We start from the raw sequence: 22675 nt of genomic DNA on the forward strand, positions 1-22675 counted from the left end.
TTTGCAGATGCTGTGCGCCTTCCCGCTGCTGGATGTGAAGTTCACCTCCGGCTTATGGGACTCTTAGCATTCTTGCACCCAGAACAGAGGATGCAGAGGAAGGGCCTTGGTGGAAAAGAGCTCTGGGGAAAAACTTGCGCAGTTTAAAGTCAGGCTAATATATGCTTTTAGCCTTTAAGCAGGCTGAGGCCCACAGCTCTAACAGGAGACAGAGAAACCACAGTGGGTAAGAGCAGGGCACTGGGGTCAAGAGCAGAGGACTGGGGGATACGAGCAGGGCACTGAGCATGATCCCTGAAGGCAACACCAGAGGGAGCTGAGCCAACTACCCAAGCCGCACCCCCACTTCTCTAGCTCAACCCTGGCCAACTAAAGCATGAGAAAACCCCTTTAAACCCTGATACCGTTAAGCAGTTACAAACACCATTAAAAACATCAGGTGTCACCCCTGACACGGCCGGGAGCAAGCCCGGAATATACTAGGTAGTCAGAAAGTATTTGTTCAGTGACTATTTATCTTTCCTATAACATACATACATACTACTTGTATAATTAGAACTTAAATTTGAAAAGATAAAAACCGTGGATTAAATTCTGCAGTATGAGCTCTTAGCATCCAAAAGAAAAAAGATGTGTACAAGGAGCGCGACGGCCCTTAGGAGACTAACGCGGAGCACGGCGGCCAGCTGCTCTGTCCGGGGCTCCCGTCCAAAAAGCAGGGAGAGCCACCACCTCCCCCGCCGACACGAATAATTAACAACACTAGCACGTTCCAAACACCAGCTACAGACGTCTGGAGGGGCCTGAGGGGAGGACAAACGGGAAACCCCGGAGCTCCCGGCTGCGTGGCGCAGTCTCTCGGCCGGACCATCAGGCCGGGGCCCCGGCGCGGGGCCCTCTGGCCCGCGTCTCTATGGTAGGAGCGAGAAAACCGGAAGTGGCCGCGGGCCGGGCGAGGGGCGGGGCCGGGGGCGGGGCCTCCACCGCCGCCTCCGCAGCAGCGGGCCCAGGCGAGATGGCGGCCGCAGACGGGGTTGGAGAGGCTGCGCAGGACGGCGAGGCGGGTCAGCCGGAGCCGGGTCCGCCCGAGCCGCCGCCGCCCCAGCCGCCGCAGGAAGAGGCGGCGGCGTCCCCCATGGACGACGGGTTCCTGAGCCTGGACTCGCCCACCTACGTCCTGTACAGGTAACGCCCACGGCCAGGCCGCGGCGCCGGGCAGCCTTCCCCGCCCTCCCGGCTGCACCGGGCGCTGCCGGGGCCGGAGCTCGCGCGGCCTCGCGGGCGGGCGGCTGGGCGGGCGCGCGGTGGGGTGGGGCCCGCGCTGTCACCGCGCGGCGTGGAGACGGCCCGGACCCGGGCCGGGGGATGAGGGGGTGCGGTTCAGGGGGTCCCGCAGCCCTGGCCCGCTGAGAGTCTTAATCGGAAGGGACGGCTGCAGTAGGACCGCCCGAAAGGGAGTGATTTAGTTAAGGTCCGGATTGGCTCGCTTTAGCCGCCGGGCTTCCCGCGGTTGGTTCTGCTGGAAGGAAGAGCGCTGGTACCAGAACTTTAAGGACTGGGACGTTTTCATTCAGCGTTTTCTTTCAGTATTTTAGTGCCCACCGTCAGCCGGCACCGAGTTAGGCTGTGAGGTTGGAAAGCTGTTCGTTAAACTCTCCTATGCGTCCGAGCATCCCTAGTGCGGAGTACAGGCGATGTGTAGTAGGCAGTGCCGGGTACTGCTGTAACTTTTTTGCCTTTCTTCCCCATCTTTATAAACACCCAGTCCCGCCCGCATTAGTTCTACGCTCTCTATTGGTGATACTGATTCCCCAGCTCCATTCGAACCTGCAGAGATGACTGAGAAGTCCTTATTATTATTTTTTTAATGTCTTTTTATTTTTCCTTCTGCAGTTCTAGGTAAACCCATTAGATGGCTTATTGGCCTAGATTTTATGAATGAGTGAAGCCGCTCTCCAGATTGTGTTACTGGAGTTAATGCTTTATAGTGATTTCAGTTGACTAACGTGGCCCCATAAAGCCCTCAGACCTCCTCTCTGAGCTGAGTAATATTCAGGTGCTTCACTTGACTGTGTCTGATCTCCCTGTGACTAAGGGACAGCCTTACCTTTGTCACGCTACCCCCCCCAAGCTCTAGGTCTCACACCTCAGGGATTTGTTTCCCTTTTGTTTGTCCTTATATAATGGACACAAGTTTAGGATTTGTTTAGATAGCACAGAATCTTTGCTGTCAATAGCTGATCAGTGCAGAGAATTGAAAAATAGGTAATGAATATAAGTAAAAGAGTGGTTAAAAGAAATTAAGTTATACTGGGCAGTTCACACAGCAATGTCTGTAGGCATCCGTTGTTGCCCTGGTAATGTTATTTTAGCATTGATAATGAGAAGTGTTCATTGAATGCTTACCATAAGATGTTTATTTTATGCTATATTTATAACACAGCGTATCTGTTTAAGCATACAGTAATATTATATAGTCTGTTCAGTGTATTTACAATATACTATATGCTAATTACATATATTGGTGTATATATACTATATTTTCTATATACTATATGCTTACTATTATGCACATTTTAAGTGCTTGACATGTTATCTCACTCAATCCTCCAGCCTTCTAAGGTTGGTTGGTAATAGTATCTCAATAGTATCTCCATTTTATAAATGAAGAAATTGTGGCCCAGAGAGGTTGAGTAACTTTCTCAATGTCACACAGCTAGTTAAGTGGTAGAGCCAGTATTCCACAGATTCCAGAGATTGCTCTCTCTGACGACCTGGACCACCTCTCAGTATACAGTAAACTGATCATGTTTTTATATTCAAATATCAGTTTCTAATTACTCACATAAAAAATTTCTATTCAAAGTTTTAAAAAGACTGACTTCAAAGAGTCTCATTAGACCAATGAATTACATTGATTTCTTATTAAAAACTATTGTGTGCTTGCTACAAAAAACCTGCATTTGCATTTATATAAAAACTTTAAATTGGAAAACTATTGACTTATTAAATTAGTTTAATTGGCAAATTATTCATTTTATTTTCTTTTACTTTAGAAGTTTAATATGTAAAACAAAGTGGCAAAACTTGGTCACAAAGAACCCAACCATGATTCCATTATGTATAAGTTAAAGTGTAATTGTGGCCATTTTTTAAAACCTTTGATTTCTTTTTCTTCTTACATGTTCAAATATAATCACTGAAAAAATATGTATATTTTCAGGGACAGAGCAGAATGGGCTGATATAGATCCAGTGCCGCAGAATGATGGCCCGAATCCAGTGGTCCAGATCATTTACAGTGAAAAGTGTAAGTTTATTTTTTATTAGGGAAAGATCTGTAAGTCAAACTTAGTAGTAAAGTTGAAATTTACAACGTGTGGCCAGATAGATGACAGATTTTTGTTTAATAAAGATCTAAATGATTTAAAATAAGCTAATATTATAGGGTTTTGTCATTTATTTTCATGATTAAAAGTTTTATTTTCTCCAAAGAATGGACATATTCTAAGTGTAAGGAATGAGTGTTACATTATAATACATAATACTACTATATGGTTGTGCTTTTTATTTACTATTTAATCTGCACATAAGGTAAAACATAAATGATTTACTGTTTGGAATAAACCTTGGTTGTTGAAACATGAGCAGTTTGAAATAATATTTTAGCTGTGAATTGTTAGGCTCAGTTGGAATACATTACTGATATTAAAATGAGGGGATTATCTTCCCTGACAAAGTATTCTTTCATAATGAATGTGAAAATGCTTTGTAAACTGAAGGCCATGCGATGTTAATTGTTAGTTGTTCTTCTAGGAAAGGGTAAATGAATAAAACGGAATGCCAGTTTCGTAGTTTTATGTTCAATTAAGTCTCTGTTATCCAAGATCATTCCTCTTTTACAAAAAGCATTTATTGTTTTTTCTGGTTATGAGGTAATGCCAAGAAATGTTTGAAAAGAAGGAATAATGGTGTGAGGGTTTGCCATACCAAATATGACAATGTCCTACTAAACTTAATGTTAATAACATGTGGAAATGGTGCGGAAATAAATAGATTAATAAGGAATCTAAAATAGGATCATTGACATAGGTGGAAACGTAATACTTGATAAAAAGAACACTTTATACCTGTATGAAAAAGATGTATTAATCAAATAATGGTTTTGTAACAGCTGGCTGTGCATTTGGATATAAACAAAATCATATCCCTATCTCATGTCTTCCATGAAAACAGATGACATTAAAGTTCTAAAACAAAACTGTAGACATACTAGGAGCAAAGAGAGTAACTTTCACTCTAAGAAGGAATCATTAGGCAAGATCTATAACTCAGAAGTGATTAAGGCAAAGGTCAGGAGGTATAACTTATGAAACTGCAAAACCTCCAAACTGTGAGAGATGTTTTATGTAAAGAAATAATTTACTAGAAGAAATAGAAATTCCTATGAAGAGATGTTAACCTCACTGGTGATCAGAGAAGTGAAGGGCACAACTTTTCCAGATTCATAAGGTACTTAGAACAGAGATGTTGGAAAAACTGACATCATCATACATTTCTCTTTTGGTGCGAAATAATAAAACTTCTTTCTGCAGGGTAAAAAAATTTTAAATCCTTACATGTATCAGTGTTAGAAACCACAAAGGAAGAGAGAACCATATATAACCCATCAATCAAAAATTGATAGATGAAAATATCAAAATCTAAATTTAGTGCAACAGAAGACACCATGAGCAAGTTAAAAGGCAAACAGCAGTGTCGGGGAAGATGTATAAAATGGCATTGATATTCAGAACCTTAATCCTCCAAAAGTGTAAAGAAACAGACATGTAAAAATGGGCAAAGAGTATAAACTGGCAGCTCATAGAAGAGAAGATTTCATTGGCCATTAAATAGGGAGGGGGGAATCCGTAATCATTAGGAGTGAAAGGTAATTTTAAACTGTCCAGTAGTATCAGATACTAACACATATGAACAGATCCTACATGTTTCAGATGGTAGATTTCATATGTTGAGCCGCTGCAGAAGGCAGTGGTGTGTGTATATTTAGTAAAACTGGAAAATGCTCATATCTTACAGCCGTGAAGTGCTGCTTCAAGTGATGCATTCTGGGTTCACTCTGGCATATGGCGTCTGAAGACATGTACTAGAAGGCTAAGAGCCGACTTCAGTGCCAGGCCACCTGGTTTAAATTCTAACCGCACCATTTTACTGGCTCTGTAACCTTGGACAAGTTATTTGACCTCTCAATACCTCTGTTTCCTCCTACGTAAAATGAGGATAGTAGTAGTAACTACTTATAGAATGCATGAAGTATGCACATAAAATAATAGAACAGTGTCTGGCTGATAGTAAGCACGGGATGTGTTACTACATTTTGCAGCACGTTTTGAAAAAAAGCAAAATATTGGAAACCATGTGTATAGCCATGTTTTGGAGGATAGATATACGATTGTATGCTACACAACCAGTAAGGGACTCTAGATGCGTTATAATAGGGACAGATCTCAGAAGCCATGTTGAGTGAAAAAAGGCGCCTAAGTTTTAGAGACGCGATACTATATTAAATTGGTAATTTTTAATTAAAAGACTATTTTGGTATCAAAAATATTTTAATATCAGAAAAATCTAAAGAGTATAAAATTCTATTTGTATAATCCCAAATTCATTTATGACCCTGTCAATTTAAAATATATAGCCTTGAGAGGGGAGGGTATAGCTCAAGTGGTAGAGTGCATGCTTAGCATGCACAAGGCTCTGGGTCCAATCCCCAGTACCTCTAAAACTAAATAAGTGAATAAGCCTAGTTACCTCCTCCCTCAAAAAAAATAAAAATAAAAACTAAGTTAAAAATAAGATAAAATAAAATATATAGCCTTGAGACTGAGTATCCTATTCCCACTTGTTCTGTTCTGCAAAAAAAATAGCACTGGCTTGTAAATTATGCTGTGTCCACGGTAGGAAGAAGTGAAAAAGAGTGATGTAGGTGTACATACTCCGGCATGGAAGGACCTACCTATCACTGAGGGGAAATGTCAACATGAAAATCAGAATGAATGATGTTATGCCAACTTCATTAAAAATAATCAAGAACAAAACTACATTTATCTGCTTAGAAAAATGGGAAGACTAGCAACTGGTAACAGCCGTTACCACTGATACAGATCCAGTGCCCCAGGGAGTGGCCTTGGAGTAGGGGAAACCTCATGTACTTTTTTATTTTTTTACTTTATCAAATCAACTAAAAGCAATTCTTTAATAGTATATACCTGTGTTACTTAACTTATGAGCAACTGCTGTTTCTAAAATTATTTTTGAACAGATAACCAGTGTGTAAAAATATGTAGTAATTTCTGATACTGCATTGTGCTTAGATGTAAACAGACAAATACAACATTGGAAGCTCCTAAAAACAGCAATTAAATTTCATGCTTTCAGTAAATGTCTTAAAACTTCATCTACTTTTATATTGTTTTTAGCGTTTACATAGAACATGTATTTCCCTTTAATGAAAAATGTTTTTTAAAGTAACACCTGCTCATTGTAGAAAAATTTGAAGATGTTGAAATCAAAAGAAGAGTGTCCTTATCCAGGGTTATAACATTTGGTGAATAGCCTTCCACACCTCTGCCAGCATTTCCCCAGAGTTAGATTCACGTGTGTGTGCACATCCCGTGTGTTTTTAATGTATGTGGGTATATGTGTGTATAAAAAATATATATACTCACTATATGGAGTTAACACGTTAGAAGCATTTTGTTACACGTTTTAAATTATTTGCCAGCTGGGTTCTTAATGACTGCATGATATGCCATAGTTATTTGCCATTTTATGTTTCTAAATTTTACTCTGGTATGAATTAAACTCAGCTTTTTAAAGATAGTGGTGAGAAGTTGGTGACCCTTGTATGTCTCAGAATTTGTAAAGAGCTGTAAGTATTCATGTTTTCATCTGGTAATTTCACTTTTGAGATCGTAGTCTAAGGAAATTTACATGCATAACTTACACATACATAAATACATACATGTGTATTGTATATATAATTGTAAAGTGTTTTAATGAAAAGACATTGGAAACTTAAAGCAGTGATTTTTTTTATAAAACAAAATTGAAAACAGTCTACATTACCAGTAGAAGCCGAATGGTTAGGCAATTTAGGGTACATTGACATTGTCTTCATGCGCATTGACCTGCTAAAAGTTTGTGAACTCTGTCAGTAACTGGAAAATTATATACTATGAGGAAAATAGCATAGAACGTCCACATAAATTCTTAATTGTGGACACAAAGAAGTATTAAGGAGTATTTAACATCAGGGTTTCTTAGTAGTCTTGCTCGGGCCGTGGTCCGTTCTCTGTGTTCATCTGTGCTGTGGTCTGAGGGCATTTCAGCTACAGTGTCTGTTAGTTCACTGTGATTAGCAGCATGGGCTATGGTAGCAAACTGGATGTGGGTTGAGCTTCTGTCTCCAAGGTACACTGGGCCATGGTGAACCTGTGAATCTCTCTTAGCCTCAGTTTCTCTTGTGGAAAACGGGAATAAGATAGGTTAATGTTGGCTAAGGTCTCAGTTCCTACAGTTAAGAGATTGACAAGGATCTGAAATGTTAATACTGCGTCAGCGAGGAGGTGGAAAAAGTACAGGTACTCATCCAGTCCTGGAGGGACTGTATGTATTGACTAGACCTTTTTTGAGAGGTTAATTTGGGAGTTTAATCTGGCCACACCTGTCACCATCAACAGTGCAGTATTAAAGAAAAATCAAGGATGTGTGTGTTCAAATATATTCCCTTAGCTGATTTTCTCACATTTTATTCTGAACCGTTTTTTAATTTGATGATAGAAAACTTGATGCAGTAACTCCACTTGGAGGAACTTGTCCTGCAGATGGACTGAGTTTGCACGTGGGCCCAGAAGCATACAGTGTTGGGACAGCAAAAGAATGAAAACAGTTCAAACGTTCAGTTTATAGGGGACGAGTTAGACACAATTAGAGTGCCCACGCAGTGACATGCTCTGCGGCTGTTTGAAAAATGCGGGGACCTTTGTAACAGGGAACATGGTTGAAAATTATGTCTTCTTCCCATCCGTGTTCCTCAAACTAGTGTATTCATAAATAAGCGTATGTATATGTATTTTAATTTTTTATTGAAGTACAGTTGATTTACAGTGATGTGTTAATAATAAGCACGTATTATTAACTAAGCAAGTAGCTGCTGCCCTGCACCTTCCTGCCTCAGCAGTTGCAGCATTTCAGTACATAACATAGCAGCCTCCTGACTAGTAACTGCATGGTATTCACTGTATGGGTGTAACCGTAATGGACTTAATCCATTCTTTACTAACGGAGATTTCAGTCGTTTGCAGTTTATTTACTATGTAACCAAATCCTCCAGTAAATCTCCTTGGATGCTTTGGGCACATACAGGAGTATATTTGTAAGAAAACTTACTGGACCTGGAATTGTTGGGTCAATGAGTATGTCAGTTTTTAATTTTTAGTAGACATGATCAAATGGTTTTCCAAAGAGATTTGTGCTAGTTTATAGTACCTTGACTAATGTCTGAGTGAGAAAAGCAAGGCCCAGAACATAGAGTGTGATGTGATCTCATTTGTATTAAAAAAAAAAAAAGCGGGATGGAATTAGGACATATACTTATATACTGCATAGAAAATATTTAGAAAGATGCACTAGAATCCATCCACAGTGGTTGCTTCTGGGGAGAAGGACTGGGAATTCAGTGCAATGGAAATTTAGTGTGAACCATTTTTGTACTGTTCAGAGTTTTCTATCATCATGCATATTTCTTTCTCAGTTAAAAAACTGATCAGAATAAAATGTGAGAAAATCAGCTAAGGGAATATATTTGAACGTATGCACCCTTGATTTTTATTTAATAAATAAAATCTTCAGGAGATTTGGAGTCTGGAATGAACCCTGGTCCATACACGCGAGCAGTAAGCACAGTTGCACGTACGTACCTCGTGGCTGTGGCACTGAAGCATGATCAGGGTGACTGATTGTTATATTGTTGTAAATCGTATACATGCAATCAGGTGTCTTCCCTGTAGAGTATAACAACGCTTTGTATTGTGATTTTAAACAAGTCCTCATGCGGCACGTGCTCTGTTTCCAGTTAGAGATGTTTATGATTATTTCCGGGCGGTCCTGCAGCGCGATGAGAGGAGTGAACGGGCTTTTAAACTCACCAGAGACGCTATTGAGTTAAACGCTGCCAATTACACAGTGTGGTAAGTGATACACATCATGACTGCTCCCTGTCTGAATGTTTCAGGTTTTACTTTGGATGGGTTCTCTTTTTCTTAACTTTCATTTTTATCAAAATGACAGTTCACGCCTGAGTTTAAAAGTCAGAGACAGAATGAAAAATAGCGCCCTCTGCCCTGTTCTTCTCACTGCAGCGTCCCACTCCCCAGAGTCAGCAGCTCTTCACTGTTTTTCCTTCAAATAACGTGTATATTCTAAACTATATACTTGGTTGTTTTTGTGTGTGTGTGTGTGTGTGTGTGTGGAAGATGTAAAGTTGACCCTCCTACAGTGTCCCCATCACAGTTACTGGTTAAATCAACAATCAGCGTATAGGTCACATTGACCCACATTTTGTAGTTTAATTACCTTTCCCTTAACAGATTGCCTTTTGGTTTAGTTTTGTTTTCTTTTTACTAATAAGTAATTTGTCTCCTGGACTCCACTGTGTGTCCGATGTGTCTTGTTGAACATGGCAGGCAGTCCTTCAGTTCCTTTTTTGTTGCCCATGAACTTGGGCGCCATTCATCTGGTCTTCAGCTCCTTCCTGCGTTGGGTCCCCTGTTTGCTGGAGCCCACATCTTTCTCTTTCTTGATTTACTCTCTCATTTTCTTTGTTTACTTACTCTCTCATTTTCTCCTTGAGTAGAAGGAAACTTACAAAAGGATATATGGGAATGTGTTTTTGAGATTTTATATACTTAAAAGTGCCTTCCGCCTCTTCTCAACTTTATTAATAGGATTCTAGACTGGAAATCATTTTCCTTAAGATTTTTAAAACAGTTTTTCTTTTAGCTTCTACTAAGAAGATTCCCATTCGTTCATTTTAACCTTTCCTTTAGCTTTGGGGAATTGTTAATGCTCTTTTGAGAATTCTCTCCCTCCTGTTTCCTCTCTCTGGAGTGCCTTTCGGCTGCAGGCTGTACTCCTGAGATTGTCTTTTCTTATTTTCATTTTTTTCTTTCCTTTTAAGCTATTTCTTCAACTTTATCTTCTAACTCTTCTATCTGCACTCATTTTTAATTTACAAGAGCTCTTTTTTTGTTTTCTGAATATTTGTCTTTAATAGCGTCTTGTCTTTTATTTCATGGATGGGGGGTATGTTTTCATTTTTCTGTGTATTTGTTCTGGTCTCTTTCATGTAAACATTTTTCTCTTATAATTGGTAAACCTTGGCTCCCCTTTCATACTTACAATGGAAGCAGGAAAAAAATTGCTTTGGCATCTCTGCAGGTTGTAGGGTTTGTCAACTACAGGGCCTCACTGTGAAGTGAGTGGAGGTGTGGCTGTTCTGTGTGACATCTGCATATGTCAGTGTTTCTGGATCTTTCCTCTTGGCTAGTTTGTTTCTCTGAAGAAGAGCTGTCTGGCTGTTGCCTGAGGGCTGTACATTTGGCCTGGGGCTCAGTTCTGACTGGAGGATGGGGTGGGGCTGTCTAGCTGTTTAGTGTATCAGTGTCTTAAGTTTCCCTGTTTCAGCTTTTGTCTCACTCTGCCTTCTGCTGTGCTTGGTATTTCTTTCTGCTTTGGATTTTTCCAGAAAATAAAGCCACTCGTCTCTCACCCCGGTTTTTTAGGAAAAACCCCTGTCCTCCTCCTGCATGTTTTTTTACTTTCACACGAAAGACTTCACTTCTGGTGCTTCTGGTCACCAAACGTGTGTGGATTTTTCCCGTCCCAAGCAGTTCTCTGTGACACCCCCGGGTGTCCTGCAGTTTACCTCAGTTCTGACACTGTCCACCTGGAGGAGCATCAGGTCCCACAGGTTAAGGGCTCAGTCCCCCAAGACTGCCCCCACCCCAGTGCCGTTGCTTCTGACCGGTGGGCTGTACGTCGGAGAGGCTCCCATGACCCCTCCTTGGGTTCGATTGATGAGCTACAGTCTCTCACAGAACTCAGGGAAGCACTTAACACAGGTTTACCAGTTTATTAAAGGACATGATAAAGGAGATGGATGAACAGCCTGATGAAGAGATGCGTAGGGTGAGGTCTGGGAGGGTCCTGGGCACAGGGGCTCCTGTCTTTGTGGAGTTGGGGTGCCCCCCCCCCAGTACAGGGATGTGTCCACCCACCTGGAAGCCCTCTGAATCCCCTACTCTGGGGAATTTATGGCGGCTTCCTCATGTAGGCGTGATCGATTATTGACTCCATTTCCATGCCCGTCTTCCCGGTCTGGGGGTGGCACGGGGGAGCTGAATATTCCACACACACGCATACGTACACCAGGTCAGGAGATGTCACCTCTCTGCTCAGGGTGGTGGAAGGATCTTGGCTTCTAAGGACTCTTTCTAGACTTTACACTGTTTTCAGCCCCACCCTTGACTCCCTGTTTTGAAAGTGCCTGATACCTCTGATTTCTGAACCTTTCTTCCTCAGTTGAGAACTTTTTAGCACTTCTGTTTTTCTAAGTCAGTTAAAACTATCAACTTAGCATTGTCCATAATTCTGTTGCCCTCTTCTCATTGCTGTGGTATCCTCTCGTCCCCAGTTCTCTTTGTTCTTGTGAATTTATATTGTTTTTATTTCTTTCCTATCATTTTAGTAGGATTTTATTAGGGAGTGAGGATAAACTTATATGTTTAATCTACCATGTTTATCTGGAATTATTAGTATTATAGTCCATCAATTTGTATCTCTAATACACGTATTCTTTTAAGAAATTCCTACAAGTTTCTACTGTGGAGCACAGGAAACTATAATTGATATCTTACAGAAACCTATAATGGAAAAGGATATGAAAACAAATGCATGTATGTATGTGTGACTGAACTGTTGCTCTGTACACCAGGAAGTGGCACAACATTGACAACTGACTGTACTTCAGTTAAAAAAAAAAAAGACTTTCCTGGCTGTATGTAACTCAGAGCAACTTAGAATGCATTTAAAGTTTCCTAAGTTTATTTGCTGTTTTTTTAAAGCAGTACGTCTGAAATTATCCACATAAGCCAAGCTGCTGATACGTGTCCGTGCTCTGCGAAGCCTAAGTTTCTTTAAGCTAATTATCACAGAGAAATGCTGTTATTCCTCTTCTTAGCATTACATTTTTAAAGTAGTTTTTTGTCTCTTATTATATATTGAGTTGGAAAATTTTTAAGTAAAAATAGACCAGAACTAATCATGTCTTTAGGGAAAAGGTTTTTTAATGATTTGACTTCACCTGTTCAAGAAATTAAGAGAAATTTGCTTCATTTATAAGTAGCTTTTTTAATTGAAGTATAGTTGATTTATAATGTGTTATTTTTTGGTGTACAGCATAGTGATTGATTTATATACATATATATATATAAATACATATATTTCTTTTCATATTCTTTTTCATTATAGGTCATTATAAGATATTGAATATAGTTCCCTCTGCTTAAGTAGCATTTTTATGGTGTTTCTAAAAGTAAAATATTTGATAACACTTGTAATGGAATTAATTTATTATATGACTGATGATGTATCTAAATGAACAAGCTGTACCATTCAGAGAGAGAAATGTTTTTGATTCTTGTATAATGGGACACTGGTAACCAGAGCTTAACCTGAAAGTAATCATTCATTGGTTGTCTTTTCTTTTATATCACATTTGCTTCCTTTCACTATTTTTGTTTCAAAATGCTTGATTCTTCCAGTTACCAGATAGTTGTATGAGTCTGGACAACCACAAGCAGTTAAACTGCTAAATTATTGGTTATAGAGAACACCTACCAAAAAAATGTGTCTGACTGTATTGTCTGTAGCCGTGCTTGCCCCTGCGGCCAGGCAGCTTATGTGGGGTAATGAGACTGCGATGCTTGGTGTTTGCTGCAGGCATTTCCGGAGAGTCCTCCTAAAGTCGCTTCAAAAGGATCTGCATGAGGAAATGAACTATATCACTGCAATCATTGAGGAGCAGCCCAAAAACTATCAAGTTTGGTAAGATGAAGACAGAAGGTCATCCTTTTTTAATAACCATCAGAGGAGAAAAGGGTTTGGGAAATGCGTCTTCATACCACGTGAGAAGAAAAGCAGATGTAACATGTATCCTCATTATTTTAGGCATTAAAATATTCAGAACAGTAAAAAAAAAAAAAAAAAAAGACATAAGTCACTGTGTAATAGTACCTGCTGGTGGGCGACGAAACTACAGGGAATTGTTTGTTTCCTTGTAGTTTCAGTACTTTGCACTGGAGCTAACGTTAACGGGGCCGTTAGGATTAACCGAGATGATGTCTGTGTTTAGGGCTCACAGTGGTGCCTGACCCCGTGAGCACTCAGACGTCGGCTGCAGCCTGGTCTTTAAGACTTCAGCATTGGTACGTGGTGCTGCCAGAGTCCGGGAAAATGTGGGTGAAAAATCCGAAAAAAAATGTTTTCTATTCACTGTGTTATAAAATGACTCTCTTTCATTCATTTGCTTATTAGAAACTTTGTATTGATGACGAGGAGACAAAGATGAACGAAAGGCAGTCTAAAAGGGAAAGCAAATAATAAAACCAGTTCTTTCCCAGAGCAGTGTGAAAAGTATAATGGTAGAGCTTTGATGGTGTATACAGTAGTGTGTAATCTAGGGATTACGCCCCTAACTTAGCCTAGATGAGGGTACGCGGCTAATTGTGGGCAGGGAGGCAGAACACGGGGGAGAAGGGAAAAGAGAGAAGTTGCAGAGCCGGAGGACAGAGAGCAGGCATGGAAGAAGGAGCTTGGACACCACCAGCGTGTAGTGAGCCCCCCATGAATGGAAGCTCCTGCGGCTGTTACTGCAGTGATGGAGGTGTTGGAGGAGAAGGTGGGGGCGGTGGCCGGGTGGTTGCCGTGGGCGTGCTGAAGGAGAGGAGGCAGCGTGCTGCCCCATCAAGCTGCCACTGACTGCCTGCTCATGACGCAGGAGTCACCACCATTTGGGGTTTTTTCCAATATAATGATGGACACACACCGCCCTGTCTTCATGCCTGAGACTGAAGGATGGTTTCCAAGAGGAAAGACCACTGAGGCAAAGAGAATATTCTAGGGCAAGGCATGAAAGAGCGTGGCGTTCTCAGGGAACTGTGTGTAATCCCAAGTGACAGGAATGCACTCTGGGAGCCCTCAGAGGAGGTCACAAAGGGCCTTGTGACCACTGCTAAGGGCTTTGGACTTGATCTTAGTTGCAGAGGAGAGCTACTGACAAATTTTAATTCAGGAAGTAGCGTGACTAGATTTGTGTCCTAGGAGGCTCACCGTGACCGCAGGGTGGAGGAGGGCAGAATAGGGGCACCGTCCTGGAGGGCCACTGCAGTGTGGAGGTTAGCGGAGAGTGTGGTCAGGCTGTGGGGGAGAGACGGGTAAATTTGAGAGACGTCTGGAGACAGAAGCAACAGGTTTTGAAGTTAAATTTATTGGGGGAGTGATGGAGAAGAATGATGTCTTTTTTGGCTTGACCCCTGGGTGAATGGTGGTGCCAACCACTTGGGGAATTTGGGAAACAGAGCAGCACCTTTCTGGGGATGAAGGATAGATTCAGTATTTGGCAAGTGGAGTTTGATATGCTGATGGAAAACCTAACCATCCAGTAAGTGGTTGAAGTCGCAGCTGGTAACCACTGGTTCCTTCTCTACATCTGTGAGTCTGTTTCTTTTCTGTTAGATTCACTAGTTTGTTGTATTTTTTAGATTCCACGTGTAAGTGATATCTTGCAATATTTGTCTTTTTCTGTCTGACTTATTTCACTTAGCACAATGCCTGGAGGACTTAATTCTTAAGTTTTTCGTCAACTACAGAATTTACCAGGAACCTGGAAAAGTAAATTATTTCAGGTGTTCACTGACTTGGAAGACTTCTGAAATAAATGACTGAGAAACCTTTCCCTATAGGGTCTTCCTCTTGGTAGTATTTTGCCTTCTTAATATTCTCGAAGATGAATTTTTAAATTTTCCGTGCATGTAGAATATGTCATCCATTAAGCATTAAATCTTTCCCTTTTTGCCCATTACCCCTGCTCACTTTTAGTCTAAGGAATATTAATAATTAAAAAAACCCCACAGTTTCATTGAGCTGTAATTCACATACCATACTGCCGACCCATTTAAGTGTAAATCTGTGTATTCTCACCACAGTGAATTTTAGAACATTTTCACTAATAGATTTTTATAACTATTATTTCCGCTAAAGAAAATGATAAAAATAGTACCCGAGAGAAAACTCTTAGAAGTATTCTCCTGGTACAGAAACTCCTCTTTTGACAAACTTGCCGCTTGTCACAGCTACATGCCAGCATAGGAGTGAATTCCGTTCTGCCCGTGAACTGGTGGAAGAGGCAGTTGGCTGCGCGGTGGCTCTCGGACTTAACACCGACAACCTGCTGAGGACCAGAGGCGCTCCCGTGCTTGATGAAGTAGTACCTGCATTCCCCATAACCTCATTATGCCCCTGGGAACGTTTAAAACTCCTTTCACAGGATATGCTGGTTGTCAGAAGACTACTGTCCTTCCAGATTTAGCTTGAGATAAACCTTCTCTAAACCCCGAGTACCTGGTTTCATTTTACACACAGATCACTGTTTTCTGTTTCTCAGCCATTACCTAGTGTTCTGAAATTTTTTATCTTAGTGTTTCTTTCCTGTTCCCTTTCCTTTCCAGTAGAGTCCTGAGCATTAGAGGTGAACTTCTGTTTTGTGAGTGCCCCTCCCCATCACCTGGTACCGCACACGCAGCCGATGCTTTGATTTGGGGGTAAATTAACACAAACGTCTTCTTTCCCCGGCCTCAGGCATCATAGGCGGGTGTTGGTGGAGTGGCTGAGAGATCCCTCTCAAGAGCTTGAGTTCATTGCCGATGTCCTTAATCAGGACGCAAAGAATTACCACGCCTGGCAGCACCGACAGTGGGTCATCCAGGTACCGTTTGTCTTATTACGGTGCTTTTCAGATTTCTATTTTTTAACAATTAAATAACTTAAATTACTATTAAATTGTAAACAGACTTAAACTGAAACACATTACATTTGTTACACACCATATATGATGCTGATTATTATTACACACCCTATATGATCATTACACACCGTATATGATTAAGAATTATAAAGATACGTACTGAAAACCTGACATCCTTCATGTCAGTTAGCCCTTATCACCTCTTTGGATATGTTGGTAACTTCACACTAAAGAAGAATAAAAGTGACTTAAAAAGTAGTGGTAAATTTTTGATACAAGTGTGTTATTTTAATAAGGGCATGCTACATATGAAGGTTTTGCATGCATAAACTTTGGAATATGATTTTACAGGAACTGTTGTGTATTTTATTTCTGCCCACTTGTTAAAATTTTATGTTAAATTCCTGAATAGAAGAGAATGGTTACAACTCCCACTCTGGGCACGTTATTCATTCTAGCAAACAGTTGTCGTGTTGTGCCCTGTGGATTTTTTCCAGTGATGGCTACCCTCTGCACTGTTCATTATACCAAGAGTATTTCATCAGCAAGTTTTTGCTTAAAAATGTAAGCGTTTCCCAATTTGATTAAAGGAATCCATTTTCTAAAAGAGGCATTTAGTATTTTTAATAAAAGTCTAGTTTTTGCTAGTATCAAATAAGCAATATATCTCCATTAGCTTTCTCAGAGTTACTATCCCCAACTTTTGTAGTATTTCTGTGTTCTGACCATTCTACTCCTTTTTCAAATTGTCTTTGTTGGTTTTCTTCTCTCCATAATTTTTTTAAATTCGCTTTTTAATGTAAAAATGTATATCTAAATCCAATTGCATATTTTTCTATATTTTAATATAATTTTATTACATATGTGAATTTTTGAATACTTCCCTTTTATTTAATATATGTAATAATATCAAATCACATCAAATTAATACACAATACTATAGTTAATCATTATGTTATTACTGAGTTTGGGCATTTCCCTACATTTTCACCACAAGCAATGCATGAGCGTTTAGTTAGATATACCTTCTTGTGTTTTGATTTAATTCTTCAGACTAATTCTTGGGTCAGATAGTAAAACGTTCTGCTTGGGACATAAGCTGTTTTCCACAGGATGGAGCTGAATTGTCATCCCGCTCTGGGGTGACTCTCGTTTCCTGCTGTTTTCCTTCCTCGTGATCATTGTCTTGTCTTCGATGACTTTTCTTCCCTCCCCCTCCCTGTTCCCTTGCCCTGCAGCTCTCTATCTCCTCCAGTATGAGTCCCACGTCTTTAGTTCTGCCTGCTTAACTTCGCTGAAGTTTTATTAATTTTTTATTGTTTAGAAATAATAGGACATCTCTAACTGGATATTTTCTTCTTTAATTTTCTTTTAGGAATTTAAACTTTGGGATAATGAGCTACAGTATGTAGACCAACTTCTCAAAGAGGATGTGAGAAATAACTCTGTCTGGAACCAAAGATACTTTGTAATTTCTAACACCACTGGCTACAACGATCCTGCTGTATTGGAGAGAGAAGTCCAGTTAGTAATCTCCTTCACTTGTTCGCTCGTTAGAAGAGTGTTTGTGTGCCTACCGTGTCTCCGGCATCGGGGGTACAGAAAAGGATCAAGCCTGCCCCCATCCTGCCCACATGGACCTAGTAGGACAGAATTCTTGGTGGAAACCCACAGTGATAAATTTACACGTAATGTAGTCTACGGAATGCCTTTACTTTGTAGTGTCTTAAGTTTCTTCAAATATTGTTGCTACTGTAGATTGAGAAGAAATCACATTTCATAGTGATTTAGGAAGCTTTATTTCAAAACTGTCTCATTGAGGGGAAGGTATAGCTCAGTGGTAGAGCGCATGCTTAGCATACAGAAGGTCCTGGGCTCGATCCCCAGTACTGCCATTTAAATTAAATAAGCAAATAAATAAATAAACAAACCTAATTACCTCCCCTCCACCTGCCCCCCCCCCCCCAAAAAGATCTCCTTAAGGTTTAGATAATAGCCCCCAGGTGCCACGCTGCTCTGGTGCAGGGACTTGGGCCCCATGGGTCCCTGTCGTCCTGTGCATTATAAGGTGTTTGGCCACATTCTCGGCCTCTGTTCCCTGCAGAGCAGAGGTAAACCCCACCCCACCCCAGTTGTGACAGACAAAAACATCCCCAGGCATTGCCAGATCATCTCAAAAATCGCCCCCAGTTGGAAACTGCTCTAGCACACAGAGTACTGTTGTAAGACCTAGAAATCTCTGAACTGGCACGAATTTCTATATTCTGTCCACAAACCTCTTTTGTCTACTTTATCTCGGTGTCTGTTTGAAATTTGACTTACGTTTATTGTTTTTATAGCCTGATGAGATCATAGTCATACTTTAATTATAAAACTTGTTTTAACCGCTCCTGGGAAGAGCTGATGTCATGGCACCTCATCTCCTTTGCCCTTCCTTCTTTCTGCCTGGGTGAGGGCAGCTGGCTCTAATTTTATCTGTTCTACAAGGGGTTCTGGTGATTTAAATTAACAACAACAACAACAACAACAAAAAAGTCTGCAATCCAGTGTCCTGCATTAACTCTCTTCTCCAGGCTTCTTTCCTTATAATTTTCATAATGCTGAATGAGTTTAGTATTACTCTCTTTGAAAAAAAAAAAATGCTGTTAGAACAACATTGCAACAAAACTAAGATTACCAGACTTTCGTCAGTGAGTTACTCGTTTGAGCAAGAATATAGTGAAGCAGAGTTCTGTAACTCCCTTGGAATTTTTTTGTAATTGGATCTAAATTGTATTTCAAAATCTGTTTAAGGGGAAGAGAATGGGAAGGGAGTGTCCATTTGGAATGAGAGTCACATCGTGGTTTACTGGTGATCTTGTTTCAGAACTAAGAAGTACGCACTTGGGTTGGTTTCTTATTTTCATTCTTTGTCTCTGTAATCCGCTATGCCGTCTATTTTTTATTATAGCTTTCAAGATTATTAGTTCTCCTTTTTCAGTGACTAACGACTTGTTGGTCATAAGTAGATCTTAGCCCTTTCCCCCAAGATGGCTTTAGCGACAAAACGAAAGTCTGCTCATTGTAGCCGACATTCCCTTCAGAGGGAAAGCCCACGTCAGAGGCAATTCCCACAGAGCTGCTTCTCCACTTGGGAATTGAATTTTCGCATTGAAGGTCCTTCCTCGAGTTGGATGCAAACGTACAGGACTGAGGACAGTGCACATAAGATTTGACTGCGGCAGACTGTGAGGGAGTCTCTGGTTTAGATATAACCTGGAGGTTCCCGAGTCCCCAGCACGGATGAGGGAAAGCACGTGTCCAGGCTGTGCCACCATCGTATGAAAACCGGTGTCTCATTATTGCACCGCTCTCTAAAAATCATAAGCGTTTATTTGTGGTCTTCTTACAGGTACACCCTGGAAATGATCAAACTAGTGCCCCATAACGAAAGTGCGTGGAACTACTTGAAAGGGTAAGAGGTGGTTTTTACTTTTTTTTGTTTTTTTAAACCTGCTGATATGACGCATCGTGGAATATGTCCCATAATCAGATTCCAAAAGGATGCTAGGAATTTTCCAGTTTTCTGGACCTGAGAGCAGAAACGTTAACAATGTCATGATGACACCCAAGAACAGGGCCCTGTACCCTCTTCTTTACTTCCCAAGCACATGCCAGCACTGGTGTTTAGATTAGTCCATGAGGAAACAATAATACGGTTTTACTCTCAGGGCAGAACACACACACCAGTTTCTGCTCGGGAACAGAGGGAGGCAAGACAGAGGATTTACAAGCAGGTGGCGCAGACGCATAGCCATCCGTCTGCCTTCATTCCTAGAGCCGTCCTCTTGCAAGACTGGCCCTGTATGCCGGCCGGGCTTCACTTGCTTGGCCACTGACATCTCCAGGCTCCTTGTCGAACTTAAAGGTCCCCCAGGAACCTAGGCCCAGAGCACACAGTAAGGAACCCCGTCCCACTGGAGGTGTGCCAGAGGCCCGGGCCTCTAGTAACTGGAGAGCTGAGGGGTAAGGGGCCGCCTCAAGACACACGGAGACATTGCTCCTGTTTTTTTCCTTCACTTTTTTATTTTAAGATGATGATTTTTCTTTCCTTTAATTTTGTGTGTTGCAGTTTGCATTATAAGTGATAACCTTTAAACTTCATTACCCTTTTTAGCTAATTTTACTCAGCTCTTAATTTATCCACGATAAAGCTCACATCTAATTTAAAATTAAGTTTCAACCTCGTTCAAAATGTTTCTTTTCCTTGCTTGTGTTACGGACATCATTTTCTTTTGATCTTTCTACTGTTTTTGCTCTTCCTTCTCAAAATTGAGAATATTTATTTATTTTATTTTATTTTTTTAGGATTTTGCAGGATCGTGGTCTTTCCAAATATCCCAATCTGTTAAGTCAGTTACTTGATTTACAGCCGAGTCACAGTTCCCCCTACCTAATTGCCTTTCTCGTGGATATCTATGAAGACATGCTAGAAAACCAATGTGACAATAAGGAGGACATTCTCAGTAAAGCACTAGAGGTGAGCTGGTGCGACCAGGTAAAAGCTGGCTTTTCCTTTTGGTATCTCGGTGCTGGGTCCGCCCAGTGCCACCGACCCGCCTGCCCCTTTTCCGCATTCAGAATTCAGCGCAGGGCTGCTCTGCTCTGTAAGGCAGCACATCACTGGTGCACGTAGCATGTGGCTCTGGTGGCCCATCTCATGTGAACACGACCTCAGTTAAACTGTATCAGCCCAGATGCACGAGCCCTAGTGTTTGAATCGTGTGTTTTCATTGATGAATTTTTGTTTCTCATTTTCAGTTATGTGAGATCCTAGCTAAAGAAAAGGACACTATAAGAAAGGAATATTGGAGATATATTGGAAGATCCCTTCAAAGCAAACACAGCACAGAAAGAGACCCACCTCCAAATGCACAGCAATAACACCGTCCAGAAGAGCTGGAGGGGATGCGTTTATTTTTTTAAGAGACTCTAACGCAGGAGTTAGAAAACTAGAGAGATCATTCCTGTGGCCTGTGGTGTAAAACGTACACCACACAGGTACTGCTTTTTAACACGAACTAAGCGTGATGCTCCTTGGGTGCTGCTGCTAGTCAGACTAGTTCTAGGTCATTTGATTCTTTTTAAAAGCAAAGTAATTCGGGGCTTGGAGGGAGAGGAAATGGAGTCCCACAAAGGAACTTTTGTAGTCTTATCAACATTTACTCTAATCCCTTAGCATCGACTCCTCCCTAGATGGTATGCGTGTCAGGATTTGCAGCATTATTGATCGCAGGTAACTCGTATTAAAGGACATGAGGTGACTTAAATTTCGGTTCAGAAAGCGGGGAATGCAGTTGTTACGTTCGAGCTGTTTTTGCCACACTCCAGTATCTTGCTATCACTGTAACCAACTAATGCCAAAAGGATGATTTTGTAATAAAATTATAGATGAATCCTAAAGCAGCCACTAGTAGTTTGATTTTTTTAAATATATTTTTATTGAAGTACAGTCAGTTTACAATGTGTCCATTTCTGGCCTACAGCACAGTACTTCATATAAGAACATACATATATTTGTTTGCATATTCCTTTTTAACCATAAGTTATTACAAGATACTGAATATAGTTCCCTGTGCTATACGGTATAAATAGTAGTTTGATTTTTTAAAAAGCATATGACTATATACAGGGGACATTGTCTCGGCTTAGAAAAACAATCAAGGAAGAAGATACTGCTATAAAACCAAAGAAACCAGAAATATGATTAGGTTAAAAGAAATGTAGTTAAAATGTGAGTTGGTCAGTTCTTGACTACAGGCAACAAAATCCACTCAAGATAGTTTAAACCCACAGGGTTTATTGAGGTATACAGATAGCTCACAGAATAATTCCCTGATCGTCCAGAAATACACCCCAAAACCCCACAACTGGACCCTCGGGTTGCTGTCGCCCGTGCGGGGATCCGGCACTGGTGAGTGAGGCTGCCAGCGCGGGGACTGCCCACCTCCGCCACGCTCCACGCAGGCGCATCTGCCTCCCTTCCTATGTGATGCAGCTCCAAATGAAAGGCCCACATCAGTGCATCTGATTGGAAAGACTCTAAGCGACATGTAGGAGGGGCCTGAGAAATGTGGTTTACAGCTCCCCAGCCTCCACGACGCAGGCAGGCGGGCCAGCGAGGAGCTGAAGGTTAACAAGCCAGGTCTCTGTCCCCGCCCATAATTAAATCTCACTGTATCAATAAGGATTTTTGTTCAATGTTCAAAACAGCAAAGCACAATGATAAAATTGTATAGAGTAGAACAGTCATCTCAAGAACTTAGAAAATGACAATATTTTCATCCCTGGAGAAAAGATACTTTGTGGATATTATCTGTAACATTTTACTTGTCAGTTTTTTGTGGGGCTGGGGGGATTAAATTTACTAATTTGTTTATTTATTTTAATGGAGGTGCTGGAGATTGAACCCAGGACCTGGTGCACGCTGAGCACACACTGTACCATTGGGCTATACCCTCCCCCCTCAGTTTCTGTTTCTAGACTCCCCAAA

The 22675-nt window shown here is 41.0% G+C and overlaps 1 protein-coding gene across 1 annotated transcript; it reads left to right on the forward strand.

The window, feature by feature from the left end:
- Positions 1 to 972: 972 nt before the first annotated feature.
- On the forward strand, positions 973 to 21585 carry FNTA (farnesyltransferase, CAAX box, alpha). Its single transcript, XM_032468385.1, has 9 exons — positions 973 to 1185; positions 3224 to 3309; positions 9136 to 9250; positions 13062 to 13166; positions 15978 to 16104; positions 17519 to 17667; positions 19535 to 19597; positions 20491 to 20662; positions 20944 to 21585. The coding sequence occupies exons 1-9, from the start codon at positions 1016 to 1018 to the stop codon at positions 21064 to 21066; spliced, it is 1110 nt and encodes a 369-aa protein (XP_032324276.1). The 5' UTR covers positions 973 to 1015; the 3' UTR covers positions 21067 to 21585.
- Positions 21586 to 22675: the final 1090 nt, after the last annotated feature.

This window comes from Camelus ferus, chromosome 26 (assembly GCF_009834535.1).
Source record: "Camelus ferus isolate YT-003-E chromosome 26, BCGSAC_Cfer_1.0, whole genome shotgun sequence".
Classification (NCBI taxonomy): Eukaryota; Metazoa; Chordata; class Mammalia; order Artiodactyla; family Camelidae; genus Camelus; species Camelus ferus.

Coding starts and splice junctions, on each gene's coding strand:
- FNTA (XM_032468385.1), top strand. CDS start 1,016: ATGGCGGCCGCAGACGGGGTTGGAGAGGCTGCGCAGGACGGCGAGGCG. Junction 3,310..9,135: donor GATCATTTACAGTGAAAAGT/GTAAGTTTATTT, acceptor CTCTGTTTCCAG/TTAGAGATGTTTATGATTAT. Junction 13,167..15,977: donor CCCAAAAACTATCAAGTTTG/GTAAGATGAAGA, acceptor CCCCGGCCTCAG/GCATCATAGGCGGGTGTTGG.